The sequence below is a fragment of the Stegostoma tigrinum genome, chromosome 11 (genome assembly GCF_030684315.1).
Source record: "Stegostoma tigrinum isolate sSteTig4 chromosome 11, sSteTig4.hap1, whole genome shotgun sequence".
Lineage (NCBI taxonomy): Eukaryota > Metazoa > Chordata > Chondrichthyes > Orectolobiformes > Stegostomatidae > Stegostoma > Stegostoma tigrinum.
In genome coordinates this window covers 39,052,557-39,067,931 of record NC_081364.1, presented here as the reverse complement: position 1 = coordinate 39,067,931, position 15,375 = coordinate 39,052,557, and the positions used below count along the sequence as shown (strand labels likewise).

The 15,375-nt window shown below is 47.0% G+C and overlaps 1 protein-coding gene across 5 annotated transcripts in view; it reads right to left on the bottom strand.

Annotated features, from left to right (window-relative positions):
* pdzrn3b (PDZ domain containing RING finger 3b) overlaps positions 1-14,949 on the bottom strand; it is a 303,206-nt gene extending 288,257 nt beyond the window's left edge. The window contains exon 1 of one of the 5 annotated variants that reach the window (XM_048548076.2): positions 14,920-14,949. Coding sequence is in view for 1 of the 5 variants with exons in the window: in XM_048548072.2 (XP_048404029.1) it covers positions 3,539-4,252 (714 nt within the window). In the remaining 4 variants the exon portion in view is untranslated. Of the gene's footprint in view, positions 1-3,538; positions 4,384-4,611; positions 4,635-4,663; positions 5,010-5,202; positions 5,217-14,919 lie in introns of those variants that run through there. The other 4 variants (XM_059649917.1, XM_048548074.2, XM_048548075.2 and 1 more) reach the window with 4 other exon arrangements.
* Between the last annotated feature and the right edge of the window lie 426 nt (positions 14,950-15,375).

Genomic DNA, 15,375 nt, shown 5'->3' with positions numbered 1-15,375 from the left:
ACTTGTACGACACGCATAACTGGGAGGACTGGGGTGCAAAACTATTCAGCTATCATTCAATTTGGTATAAAAGGTTTGACGTGGCTGCAAAATATCCTCAGCCTCCCTGATAGGCTAAACTAAGAATTAAAGAACTATCCTCATCTCAAAACAGCATCCTAGTCCAAAATGTACAAATCTGCAGTGGGAACCTCAAAATGTTTGAGGGAAAGTTGTGTCATTGACCATATCACAGAACAAGTTTAAATTGTTTCCTTTTCATAAAGTTGTAAATGCAAACATATTTAAACTGAGGAACGGTGGCAAGAACTGGAACTTATACAGTTAGACGTGTGTGGTTGTGTTAACTGATTCTGCATGTTGTTCAACTTGCAGTTGTCTGTGTGTGATGTGTCACAAATGTCTGCTGGTGTGCCCATGTCTGTAGGTGGATTGCTTAACTGTCTTTTCTGCCCAGCACCAGCTGTTTCCATCTGTGTACGTCTGACTGTACTGACTCACCTGTTAGGAACCTGTGTTAGAAACACTGCCAGCCAGCACTGGAGATATCCACACTACTGTATGCATGTAAGATAATAAAATGTGAGGCTGGATGAACACAGCAGGCCAAGCAGCATCTCAGGAGCACAAAAGCTGACGTTTCGGGCCTAGACCCTTCATCAGATGAAGGGTCTAGGCCCGAAACGTCAGCTTTTGTGCTCCTGAGATGCTGCTTGGCCTGCTGTGTTCATCCAGCCTCACATTTTATTATCTTGGAATCTCCAGCATCTGCAGTTCCCATTATCTCTGATACTGTATGCATGTATCTCCTCTGCGACCTCTCGCACTTTGTCCATCCCTCCATTTCTTTCTGTGTCTACCTCCTGTCTGTCTCTCTCGCCTCTCTCTCTGTCCAGCCTTTCCTAGTCTATCTACTCTCCCCTTTCTTTCTCTCTCTCTGTCCATCTGTTACCCCCTTGCTTCATTTCATTCTCTTCTGCCATCCCCTTTACCTCCTCTCCCTCCCTCCCTCTCTGACACCCAGCTATTCCTCTTTATAACTCACCTTCTCTAAATCCTTTCTCTGGTCCTCTCTGTCTGCCACTCTCCCACCCATGCCACTCTACTTTTTTTTCACTCTCTGTTCTCAATGCCTTTCCACCGAGTGGCACAATGGTTCAGTGGTTAGCACAACTGCCTCACAGCACCAGGGACCCAGTTTGAGTCTAGAACTGGGGGACTACATGTTCTCCCCATATCTGTATGAGTTTTCACCAGATGCTCCAGTTTCTTCCCACCATCCAGGGTTATGCATATGAGGTGGATTGGCCATGCTTAATTGCTGCATCGTGGGCAGGTTAGGTGGATTAGCCAAGGTAAATGTGGGATTACAGGGATGGGGGACTGGGTTTCAGTAGGATGCTCTTTGGAGGTTTGGTCTTGAATTGATGGGCCAAGTGGCCTCTTTCCACACTGTAGTGATTCTATGGTCTCTCATTCTATCTGAGCTGTCTACTCAGTCCCTGGTTTGTATCTTCCTGTTTGTTGTCAAAGTATTTTCTCAAGCGAGATTCCTGGTATCAGTCTGCTGCAACCCCATGTTGATTATTTTGCGTGCAATCATCCCATCTTCATCCCAAAAAACATGAAACTCGCCTCGCTCATGACCATTGAGTAGCTGGAGAGGCAGAAGTGCTTGCTGCTGCCATGGCTTCATTCTGCTGGACTCTATTTTTAAAGCCTAGCTTCATACCACTCATGAGCTGCAAACAAGGAACTGGCCTTTGGGCTTCACACTGTGGTATTTCAGTGTTAGCCCTAAGGAAATGACCGAAGATAGGCAAATAACTTCGCAGTTTGGTGACAAGTACCTAAAGTTCTGGTAGACAGTCTATGGAAAACAAGGACACTTTTTCCTGCTGACCAGCAGAAGGGTAGCAGACTCTACGTGCCTGGACTCATGTAGTAGCCTAGGTCAGTATCCAACTGAAATGCAACATATTGCAGTGCAAACAGAGGGTGAATGGTCCTCTGTGCTCCACCAGGGTAACTTCTATCATTTTCTCTCTGTTACTTCACACTCACAGGGCCAGTATTCACTCAAACTCTCTTGCTGCACACCTCTCTTCAAGGTTCATGGACCGCAACTGTCACTATCACATGTTTCATATCCATTAAAATTTCTCACTCACCTCATACTCCAAATTACTAACTCTTACTGCGCTCTACACTTCCTAATCACTGCTTACCTTCCCTCTTGTTCCTCCACGACCAGTAACTGATCTGTCATCCATTGTCATCATCGTCAGTCCCATTCTTTCTCACCATTCCCCTCTGTCAGCATTCCCACCACCTGTCCCATTTCTCACACCATTTCCAGCTTTGTCTCTTCCCCCATAGTTGCCCCTTTCTCTCACCTTCACCGTGACCCTCATTCCTTTCACTCTCTCCATCTCCCCTCACCTCTCACTTTTTTCCTGTCTATTTCACCATAATTAACTGACTCCTTTCTCTTCTTCCTCTGTCCCTTGCCATCACTATTACACAATCTCTGCCTCACACTAATCTCTTCTCCCACTGTCACCCTCTCCCTCATCTCTCACCCTGTTCCCTCTTTTTCTTTTGATCCATTCCCAATTTGCCTTACTCTTGTTTCTCTGTGTTTTGCTTCATCCCTCCAGTTTCTCTCTCTTGCTCCATTCCTACCTTCTCACCCATTCCAATCCTCTATATTTCTCTCTCCCTTTCTGTGATCCCCCATTTCTTCCTCTCTTTCTGATTTCCCATTTCTCCCACACAGATTCCCCACTTCTCCATCTCTTGCCCCATCTCTCTGTGTTTTCTCTCTTTTACTCCATCTATCATGTCATTTCGCTCACTCTTTCTCCTGCTCACTCCACATTTTATCTCCTTTTCGAGCCCCTGGCTCTCTGTTGGTCTCTTGTCTGTCCTGTTTCTCCCTTCAATTCTAATGAGTCCACTCTATTACCTCCTCTCCCTCCCTTACCATCTACTTCATTCTCCTTAACCCTCCCTTTCCTGGCATCTCCATCCCCTTGTTCCATACCAATATCACTCCCTCCATTCCCCTGGGTCCTCGCACTCTCTCTGTCCACACCTCCGTGGGCTAGTTTCTCCCTTCCTCTACCCCCTCTCTTCCCCACCCACTTCCCTCTGTCACACCCTCCTCCCACTAACTTCCCCCTTCACTCTCCATCTACTCCCTCTTCCGTTTTCTTTCCTCCACACTCACTTCTCTCTGCCCGTCCATAACCTGGTCCCTCCCTTCTCCCTCACCGAGTGCCCCTTTCCCCTGCCCTCCCTTTCGCACCAACTTCCCCTTGCCACCACTTATCCCTCTTCCATCGATCTACCTCTCTGCTCCCTTCTCTTTTTCCCATACTCCCCCACCAACCTTACCTTCCCATCAACTTTTTCCTCTATCCCATGCTGACCTCTCTCTCCCTTTCACTGACCCTCTCCATGTCCGAGCTGGTCTCACACAGTGAGTCAGTACCAGCCCACGGGACTGAAGCAGGACCCAAGAAAAGGCACTCACGCTGCACGGAGCGGGGCTCTTCTTAGTCAGGGAGCGGATCCTGGCGCTGTACTCGGTGAATTTCTTCTGGTATCGGAGGGCTGCCATCTGCAGCTCATTCTGCAGGGCTGACAGCTGGGAGAGCAGCGACTTCTCGCGTTTGCCGGCTCTCACTGCCTGCTTCCTGAGCTGGCGCTGCACATCGCTGAGCTGAGCTTGCAGCGCCTGGCCGTGCGCTTTCAGAGCCTGCACGCAGCAGTGAGAGCCGAGCCGGAGCTCCCTTTCCACCAGCACCAAGCCGCAACCTTGCTGGCACACACCGACCGCCCGCTGCTCGCAGCTCTCCCGCATGTGAGCGTCCATGTCCCGCAGGCTCAGCGCCTGGCCGCAGCCCGGGTTCCTGCACTCAGCCGGCGTGTACTCGCACATCTCGGCGTGCTCGGCCAAGTGCTGCAGCCTCAGCACCTTGGCGCAGCCCCGCTCCCAGTTACCGCAGCGGATCTCCAGCTTGAGGATGAGGTTCCTGAGCGGCAGGACGTGGTTGAGCTCCCGGGGGCCGAGCCTGCGGCACTGCACCGGGCAGTTGCCCCTCTGCACCACCCAGGGCAACACGCAGCCGGCGCAGAAGACGTGCCCGCACGGAGTGGCTAGCGGATCCTCCAGCACTTTATTGCACATCTTGCACCTCAAGTCAGGATCCACGTCCTCACTGAAACGATCGGGGTCGAATCCCATTTTCTGGTTTTGGATGCACCTCCCCAGCCTGCACCTCCTGGGTTCTCGGGCACGAATGAGTTTTTTTTTTATTTTGTTTCCAGGCCACCCACCTCCTCTCTCTCTCTCTCCCCCTCCCTCTCCCTTCACGTCCAAAGATGCAGCAGCGTACTGTCCCCCGGTGCCCGGGGCGGTTCACTACTCACTGGAGAGGAACAGCTCGCCCGAGACTTCCTAGAACACAGGGTGTCCAAGCACCGCCCTCTCCGCCTTCCTTATCCAAGAGGGACAAAACTGCCTCTCCACTCCCACCCCCCGACCCCCTACCCCCAATACACACACACACACACACACACACACACATATATATATACACACACACTCGGAGAGACTTCGGTCGAGAATAGCCTTTGCTCCCGGTGCTTTACTTACTTCGAATCGTTCAACTTCAGCGTTGTGTTGTAACCAATAACCTTCAGACAGTGAGAACCTCTCGCTGTGGGATGGTGCCTTGGAACTTGTAACTGTTTCGTTTCGCAACACAGATTGATTCAGAGTTTTGTTTGTCTTGTTTTCAATCGGACTGTAATGGCCCCAGCCATCTCTTTATGGCTGTTTCCTCGATGCTGGGTTGGAATTTCGAATTAGTCTTGATCGGGATGTGTAAAAAGTAGCGAGACTACTCATGAAGTTTATAACGTCCAGTTACACGTCCACAGCTAAAACATAATCGTTTGCGGTATTGCTGGAGACGAGATGATGCGTGCTAATGCGATAATACCCCTCGTTCTGAATGAATGTACAGTTACCCTTCTCCCAGCAGCTATTGTAATCACCCCCCCCGCCCCCGCTTAATCACCCCCCCCCCCCCCCGCCACCCACAACACCATGTGAGCAGCCAGCAGCAGCGACTCCGAATTAGTGGGTCAGTCACACACTTCACAATCTTCAATAAACAAATCATCCCGTACCGAAATGAAGGAGATGCCAGCTACTGCCTGTGAACTGTCAACCGAATTCTTATTCACATTAAATCTCCCGCCTACATTACGGAGAGAAATCCACGAAACGCAGGGGCAGCACGGCCCAAAGAAACACATCCCATGAAGGGAAAAGTGGGAGGTGGGAGTGAATGGAGGAGAGCAAAGTGGGAGGCGGGAGTCGATGGAGAAGAGAGCAAAGTGGGAGGCGGGAGTGAATGGAGAAGAGAGCAGAGTGGGAGGTGGGAGTGAATGGAGAAGAGAGCAGAGTGGGAGGTGGGAGTGAATGGAGAAGAGAGCAGAGTGGGAGGTGGGAGTCAATGGAGAAGAGAGCAGAGTGGGAGGCGGGAGTCAATGGAGAAGAGAGCAGAGTGGGAGGTTGGAGTCAATGGAGAAGAGAGCAGAGTGGGAGGTTGGAGTGAATGGAGAAGAGAGCAGAGTGGGAGGTTGGAGTGAAGTGGGAGGGGGAGGGATGCCGAGAAATACGCATAGATTTAGGTGTCCATGTACACAGATCCTTGAAAGCTGCCACCCAGGTTGACAGGGCTGTTAAGAAGGCATACAGTGTTTTAGCTTTTATTAATAGAGGGATCGAGTTCCGGAACCAAGAGGTTATGGTGAAGCTGTACAAAACTCTGGTGCGTCCGCACTTGGAGTATTGTGTACAGTTCTGGTCACCGCATTATAAGAAGGATATGGAAGCATTGGAAAGGGTGCAGAGGAGATTTACTAGGATGTTGCCTGGTATGGAGGGAAGGTCTTACGAGGAAAGGCTGAGGGACTTGAGGCTGTTTTCATTAGAGAGAAGAAGGTTGAGAGGTGACTTAATTGAAACATATAAGATAATCAGAGGGTTAGATAGGGTGGAGAGGGAGAGCCTTTTTCTTAGGATGGTGACGGCTTTAAATTGAGGGATGAAAGATATAGGACAGACATCTGAGGTAGTTTCTTTACTCAGAGAGTAGTAAGGGAATGGAACGCTTTGCCTGCAACGGTAGTAGATTCGCCAACTTTAGGTACATTTAAGTCGTCATTGGATAAGCATATGGACATACATGGAATAGTGTAGGTTAGATGGGCTTCAGATCGGTATGACAGGTCGGCACAATATCGAGGGCCGAAGGGCCTGTACTGTGCTGTAATGTTCTATGTTCTATGTTCTACAAGAATATAAATTATTGTGGTGCAGTTGTGATGTTCCTTACTCTCAGCCAGGAAGCCTCAGCGATTCCAGAGATGTTTCACACCATATACTCCTCCAGCTCCACACTGAGTTATCACAGATTCGTGAAGTTTCTGTCATATAATCCCAAAGCACACATATTACTGAAACACAAGCGCCATTTTTAATATTATTACATCCCAAGGCAAAAGTGGATAATGTTGACAATTGACATAAACCGTGCTTTGAAGATGGAAGAAGCCATTCAACCCCTCAAGCCCGCTCTGCTACTCAATAAGATCTTACTGTGGCCTCAGCTCCACTTTCTGCATACTCTTTGACTCCCCTATTAGACCAAAATCATTCTACCTCTACCTTTAAAATATTCATGAGCCAAACTCCATAGCTCTTTGGAGGACAGATTTCCATACTCTCATCATCAGAGTGATGGGTCTGGTCCGGAAATCCTTGCTTGAGGAACCTTGGGGCGGCTGCAGCAGCTGCATTCCAAAGTCACTCCATAAATCCAGGAGCTATGGAGGGTACTAAAGATGGACTTTATCCTAACTTTATCTCAAGTATTTCTTCTCATAATCAAAATGGCTCCACATTATACTCGCCACTGTATTTTCATAAATACAAGTGACAATAAATTGCTACTGTATTCTATTCTATCTTTATATTCTCATTACATTTTTTTAGCTAACTTGTGTCACCAACAAATTTAACTACTGCATAGTCAGTCCTGTCAGTAAAACGATAATAGTTTGTGAATAGTTGAGACCTCAACGCTAATCGAGGACTTTCACATTAAATCTCCCGCCTACATTACGAAGGCTTTCAGAAAATCTGTGCCTTTCTAAAATTATTTTTTGTAATCTCTGGTCTTATCTGTGAATTCATTCTCTCTGGAATTTGTCCCTGACAGACTTTGATCAGCATTGCTGCCTTGTCTTTGCTCTAATTTATCCCATCTTCCACACCTGATAATTTTCTCCCACGCTTTCAATGCCGTGGCTCACACTATCTGCTTTAAAACCCTCTACACTTACCATGACACAGCCCGAAGCATGGTTGAGGTGAAGTGGTATACTTCCCAATTTTCCCAGTAATGGTACCATTGCGCTATGAATTGAACCCCATTTCAATTGGACCAATCTTTGACCCAGACATTCAGCTCTCCAATAATAGTTACACAATGCAAATCCACATGTGACTCAAGTAAAAATAATCCAGAAATCACTACGTTCGAGGTTTTACTTTTTGATTTAGTCCCTCACGTCACACACTCTCAGCCATCCCAGTTAAAACAAAGAACAAAGAACTAAGAAAATTACAGCACAGGAACAAGCCCTTCAGCGTCCGAGCCTGCGCCGACTGAGATCTTCTGTCTAAACCTGTCATCTATTTTGTAAGGGTCTGTATCCCTTTGCTCCCTGCCCATCCTTGTACCTGTCCAGATACATCTTATAAGACACTAACATGTCTGCGTCTACCACCTCCGCTGGCAGTGTGTTCCAGGCACCCAACACCCTCTGTGTAAAGAACTTTCCACGCATATCTCCCATAAACTTTCCTCCTCTCACTTTGAACTCATGACCCCTAGTAATTGAGTCCCTCACTCTGGGAAAAAGCTTTTTGCTATCCACCCTGTCTATACCCATCATGATTTTGTAGGCCTCACTCAGGTCCCCCCTTAATCTCAGTCTTTCGAATGAAAATAAGCCTAATCTACTCAAACTTTCTTCATAGCTAGCACCCTCCATTTCAGGCAACATCCTGGTGAACCTCCTCTGCATCCTCTCCAAAGCATCCACATCCTTTTGGTAATGTGGCGACCAGAACTGGACGCAGTACTGTAAATGTGGCTGAACCAAAGTCTTATACAACTGTAGCATGACCTGCCAACTCTTGTACTCAATACCCCATCCAATGAAGGAAAGCATGCCCTATGCCTTCTTGACCACCCTATTGACCTGCATTGCCACCTTCAGGGAACAATGGACCTGAACACCCAGATCTCTCTGTGCATCAATTTTCCCCCGGGCTTTTCCATTTACTGTATAGTTTGCTCTTGAATCAGATCTTCCAAAATGCATCACCTCACATTTTCCTGGATTGAACTCCATCTGCCATTTATCTGCCCAACTCTCCAATCTATCTATAATGTGCTGCATTCTCTGACAGTCCCCTTCACTATCTGCTACTCCACCAAACTTTGTGTCATCTGCAAGCTTGGTCATCAGACCACCTATACCTTCCTCCAAATCATTTACGTATATCACAAACAACAGTGGTCCCAGCACAGATCCCTGTGGAGCACCACTGGTCACAGGTCTCCAATTTGAGAAACCCCCTTCCACTACTACTATCTGTCTCCTGTTGCCTAGCCAGTTTTTTTTTATTCATCTAGCTAGCACACCCTGGACCCCATGCGACTTCACTTTCTCCATCAGCCTGCCATGGGGAACCTTATCAAATACCTTACTGAAGTCCATGTATATGACATCTACAGCCTTTCCCTCATCAATCAACTTTGTCACATCCTCAAAGAATTCTATTAAGTTGGTAAGACATGACCTTCCTTGCACAAAACCATGTTGTCTATCACTGATCAGCCCATTTTCTTCCAAGTGGGAATAGATCCCATCCCTCAGTATCTTCTCCAGCAGCTTCCCTACCACTGACGTCAGGCTCACCATTCGATAATTACCTGGATTATCCCTGCTACCCTTCTTAAACAAGAGGAGAATATTAGCAAATCTCCAGTCCTCCAGGACCTCACCCATATTTAACCTGAGTTGCTACCCTAACTTTTGTTGTTTGTACCTACTGGGACAATGACGACTGAGGCCTTCCCTTCTCTCTACAAATTCCCTTTCATCCCAGAGCAGATGATCAAAGTGCTAGCATGAACACGTAATACACCTTTCGGGATGCTCACTTTTGAGTTTGGAGAACTGTTTTTCCTTCTTAACTATACCGTCCTATCCGACTGCACCCTTCTTTACTTCCCTACTTGAATGGCACCCTGCAGACCCCATTTTCATCCATATTTGTTTCAAGAACATCAAACCTATTGGAGAATTGCAAAGGCTGAACACCCTCCACTCCTACTTTCATTGTACTTTTACCCTCCTCACTGACAGTCAGTCTTGTCTGTGACCACTGTTCAAATCAGAAGACTCTAGCCATACCTCCTGGTATGAAAATCACCAAAGATCATCAGAAAGAACCTTTCAAACCCATGACCACATCCATCTGGAAGGATAAGGGCATCAGACATGTGGGAACACCGCCACCTCTAAGATCCCCTGCAAGTCACTCACCATCCTGGCTTGGAAATATATCGCCTTTCCTTCGCAGTCATTCAGCAAAAATCCTGGAATTCCCTCCCTAAAAGCATTGTGGGTCAACCCACAGGAGAAGAACTGCAGCGGTTCAAGAAAGCAGCTCACCACCACATTCTCAAGGGCACCTAGGGATGGGCAAGAAACACGGGCCAGCCAGTGACGCCCACAAATCACAAATGAATAGAAAAAAAAGTCCCAGTAATGTTTCCTCCTTCCTGACGAGATACATGTCAGTTTCATCTCAACAGCTTTGAGTCAAAGTTCTCTATGGCAGAGGTATTTGTTGCAGACATGCTTGCCTTGGTAGTACACTGGTGTTCGGAAGATCCCACATTCTTCTGTCTTTTGATCTTCATTATTTGTTAATAAATTTGTTTAATGGTTAAGTTATAATTAATAAATAGTTCAACAAGCTTTACTACTGCCTGTGCACCTTCCTACAAATAAAAAAACCCTTCCAAATACAAATGAATTATATCAGCTTCAAAAATCGAATGAGCAAAACATTTATTCGGCAATCATTAATCTGGGTCCTGTGAGGTAACAATTGTGTTTCTCTCAGACTGCAGCTAGTCTGTTGCTATCAATCTCTAGATTCTACGAAATCCCTCACCACACCTCTCCTGCTCCTTTTGGTGCTGTTGATTGTCTATGAGTTCTCCTCTCTCGCATATAATTTTCTATTCTTGTCATATATGTTTGAACTAAACTATATCCAGGAGTGTATTCAGGATGGAATGGATGTTTCAAACTGAACTGGGGAAAAAGATTAATTGGGCCAGGCATTGGCTTCGTGTGTGCATTGCTAATCAGAGCAGGTTCAAGAGAAGCCTACTTGAACCCATAGAGTGTTTTCTGAGATGAAGGTCAGAGCCATTAGGTCTTCACTGTAATTTTAACGAGAGACCAACATGGCAAATCAGTGTGAATGTATCCACAGGTGAAAACGGCAGGAAGTGAAATGAGGCTCAGAAAAGGCCAAACATCTACCTTTTTTCAAAAAAGCATATTTTTAAATTCCCTACTGGAGCCTGGATAACCAGGAGTATTCCTAAGAGCCCTGGAGGTAAAGTTTCAATTGCCCCAGCCCTTCCTGAAAACAATCTCCCCATGATGAATCTGAGCACCAGTGATAATTCGGTTAGCCCTCCTCTCTGCTGGCCCGCTCTCATTTCACAGCCAGTTTGGGTGGGTCATTGACCTCTCGCATGCAGCTGTGACCCATAAGTTAAAATCACTAGCCCTACTGGGAACAATCTCTATGGATGTGGGGCTGTTGGTACTCACCTGAATTCTCACTCACTGAATCCTTTGCTCCCATTTCCCAACCCAATTTAGAATCAGGTCTGTGAAGGACTGAAATACAATTGAAGCAAGAATGCACAATGGGCTGAAGCTGTTGGCTGTCCATTCTGGAGCCCGGATGGTTTTCCTTCACACTGAATTTCAAATTCCAGCCACCCCCTCCTTCCTGTCCTGTAACTTTTTCCAGACAAGCTATAATGCAAACATTTCAGCGTTTTGCTCTTAGAAGACTGACAAGGGTGAAACATACTGCACATTAAAGGATGATGAATTCAGTAGGATTTCTGTTTTGACTTCATGCATTTGGCAACCTTTACAGATTCCTCACAAGCATGTTTTGATGAAGGGAACAAGAGTTCACTTAAATCAGAATCCAATCTAAAAAGTTGAAATAAGTCATAAGTCTCAAGTCACTGAGGGCATGGATTTCCTCCAATGAATACTTTTTCTAAAAAATTTGGAACGATTACAGAATCTTACTTTTGCAGCTGAAAGGAGCCTTTCATCCTTTAGTTATGGCTTAAGCATCACAGTGTGGAGCGATCTGAATTTCTTAATTAAGTAACAGGCTTCTAAAGTTCATTGCAAGGTATCTGTTGATTTTCAGCACTGTAGCTCTGATAATCAAACATTTTAATAAAATGTTTAATTCTGGTGCTCCATCGTGACATTTCAATCATTTCTGTCAGGACTACCATTTTCACTTTTAACCCAAATTCAGTCTCTCTGTGATAATGGGAACTGCAGATGCTGGAGAATTCCAAGATAATAAAATGTGAGGCTGGATGAACACAGCAGGCCAAGCAGCATCTCAGGAGCACAAAAGCTGACGTTTCGGGCCTAGACCCTTCATCAGAGAGGGGGATGGGGAGAGGGAACTGGAATAAATAGGGAGAGAGGGGGAGGCGGACCGAAGATGGAGAGTAAAGAAGATAGGTGGAGAGAGTATAGGTGGGGAGGTAGGGAGGGGATAGGTCAGTCCAGGGAAGACGGACAGGTCAAGGAGGTTGGATGAGGTTAGTAGGTAGCTGGGGGTGCAGCTTGGGGTGGGAGGAAGGGATGGGTGAGAGGAAGAACCGGTTAGGGAGGCAGAGACAGGTTGGACTGGTTTTGGGATGCAGTGGGTTGGGGGGAAGAGCTGGGCTGGTTGTGTGGTGCAGTCGGGGGAGGGGACGAACTAGGCTGGTTTAGGGATGCAGTTGGGGAAGGGGAGATTTTGAAACTGGTGAAGTCCACATTGATACCATATGGCTGCAGGGTTCCCAGGCGGAATATGAGTTGCTGTTCCTGCAACCTTCGGGTGGCATCATTGTGGCAGTGCAGGAGGCCCATGATGGACATGTCATCTAGAGAATGGGAGGGGGAGTGGAAATGGTTTGTGACTGGGAGGTGCAGTTGTTTGTTGCGAACTGAGCGGAGGTGTTCTGCAAAGCGGTCCCCAAGCCTCCGCTTGGTTTCCCCAATGTAGAGGAAGCCACACCGGGTACAGTGGATGCAGTATACCACATTGGCAGATGTGCAGGTGAACATCTGCTTAATGTGGAATGTCATCTTGGGGCCTGGGATAGGGGTGAGGGAGGAGATGTGGGGACAAGTGTAGTATTTCCTGCGGTTGCAGGGTAAGGTGCCGGGTGTGGTGGGGTTGGAGGGCAGTGTGGAGCGAACAAGGGAGTCACGGAGACAGTGGTCTCTCCGGAAAGCCGACAGGGGAGGGGATGGAAAAATGTCTTGGGTGGTGGGGTCGGATTGTAAATGGCGGAAGTGTCGGAGGATGATGCGTTGTATCCGGAGGTTGGTAGGGTGGTGTGTGAGAACGAGGGGGATCCTCTTAGGGCGGTTGTGGCGGGGGCGGGGTGTGAGGGATGTGTTGCGGGAAATACGGGAGACGCGGTCAAGGGCGTTCTCGATCACTGTGGGGGGAAAGTTGCGGTCCTTAAAGAACTTGGACATCTGGGGTGTGCGGGAGTGGAATGTCTTATCGTGGGAGCAGGTGTGGCGGAGGCGGAGGAATTGGGAATAGGGGATGGAATTTTTGCAGGAGGGTGGGTGGGAGGAGGTGTATTCTAGGTAGCTGTGGGAGTCGGTGGGCTTGAAATGGACATCAGTTACAAGCTGGTTGCCTGAGATGGAGACTGAGAGGTCCAGGAAGGTGAGGGATGTGCTGGAAATGGCCCAGGTGAACTGAAGGTTGGGGTGGAAGGTGTTGGTGAAGTGGATGAACTGTTCGAGCTCCTCTGGGGAGCAAGAGGCGGCGCCGATACAGTCATCAATGTACCGGAGGAAGAGGTGGGGTTTGGGGCCTGTGTAGGTGCCATGGGCACCCGCATGGGCCCCAGCTATGCCTGCCTCTTTCTAGGTTACGTGGAACAGTCCCTCTTCCGCACCTACACAGGCCCCAAACCCCACCTCTTCCTCCCATCCACAGCCTCCAACCTTATTATTCCCCAACCCTGCACGGCCCATTTCTATCTCCTTCCCAAAATCCACAAACCTGCCTGCCCTGGTCGACCCATTGTCTCAGCCTGTTCCTGCTCCACCGAACTCATCTCCACCTATCTGGACTCCATTTTCTCCCCTTTGGTCCAGGAACTCCCTACCTACGTCCGTGACACCACCCACGCCCTCCACCGCCTCCAGAACTTCCAATTCCCTGGCCCCCGTAACCAGCCCAGTTCGTCCCCTCCCCCCACTGCATCCCAAAACCAGCCCAGCCTGTCTCTGCCTCCCTAACCTGTTCTTCCTCTCATCCATCCCTTCCTCCCAACCCAAGCCGCACCTCCATTTCCTACCTACCAACCTCATCCTACCTCCTTGACCTGTCCGTCTTCCCTGGACTGACCTATCCCCTCCCTACCTCCCCACCTATACTCTCTCCACCTATCTTCTTTACTCTCCATCTTCGGTCCGCCTCCCCCTCTCTCCCTATTTATTCCAGTTCCCTCTCCCCATCCCCCTCTCTGATGAAGGGTCTAGGCCCGAAACGTCAGCTTTTGTGCTCCTGAGATGCTGCTTGGCCTGTTGTGTTCATCCAGCCTCACATTTTATTATCTTATTTCAGTATCTCTGTGTTGTGTTTTAGTCAAGAATATCAGTTTATAGCAATGTTTAGTGATCTCAAACTGAAGTCCAATTGCAGATTTACTCTAACATTCATTTCCAAAAACATTCGAAGTTTCTAGCATTATTAAGCATTGTCTTTTCCTTAAGACTGAATAATGCTGAGTCTCTCGTGAAGTGCTATTGATGGCAATTGCTGTGGGTAATTTATTCACAATGCACAATAGAAGCAAAAACCCACAGTTTAATAATTCTGGCTGAATCAAGACAAACAAGTTGGTAACCAAAATAATCAGGGAATTGAGGGAGGGTTAAGAGCAGAAGAAAAATTCAGGATCTTGTTCCCTTGCTTTGCTTAGAGCTACAAGAGAATAAATGTTTCACTTAAGTTTCCTCCCTGGTTTTAACTAATAATTCTGAGTTGAAAAGATTATTAATTAACTGATTCTTAAAATGATGGCTACTTTTATATCATCATGTTTCATTTTGTGTGTGTAAGTAACATATTGTTCACTCTTATAATTTGAAGTATACAAAACTCTGAAATGTTTTCTATTGCTTTTAAGCGCTCACTTGTTTTGACAGTAGAAATGCAACACGCACACATGCTTCTTAGCCATTATAAAGATTCAACGGTGTATGAAATTGAACATCTGAAGTTCCAAATCCCCCTGGAAGCAACTTCCTGTCTTGGTAACATACAGCATCCTAAATTGTTTTATTTCATGCTCAGTTTTACTTCTCTGCTTACATCATATGAATCCTCATGCCAGATATTTGCTAAAAAACATCTAAAGGTAAAACATGCAAGGCCAATACAAGGTGACTTACCCTCTTAACGGGAACATATTTATATTTAAAGATTTTGTGAAAAGCTGAGAGCCATCAAGCTTTTTGGACACTTCCTGAATTAAAAAGAAGTTTTGCTTAGGGTTTAAAGAGAATCCACACGGTTTCTTGGAAATGTGGTCTGCTAATAATCTTATGGGCTGAAAGCCAAACCCTGATTCCAGAAAGTCAAATGTCTTTGGCAAAATAGGCAGTAAAGGTTTTAGGAAGGAAAAGAATTGGCATCTCTCCCCTTAATTGCTGGAAACCTTAGCTTTAGAAGAGACTACAGGGTCTCCAGTGTTAATGGTTGCCCAGAAACCTTTTCTGGACTTGGTTTTTGTTTATCCAAACCTATGAAGTTGTAGAAGAAGAAAACTTTCAAAGCCAGAGTATAGCTTTAAGACTCTCACTCTCTCTCTCCCTCTCGATTGAAATTCTCAGAAGTCTAATAAAATT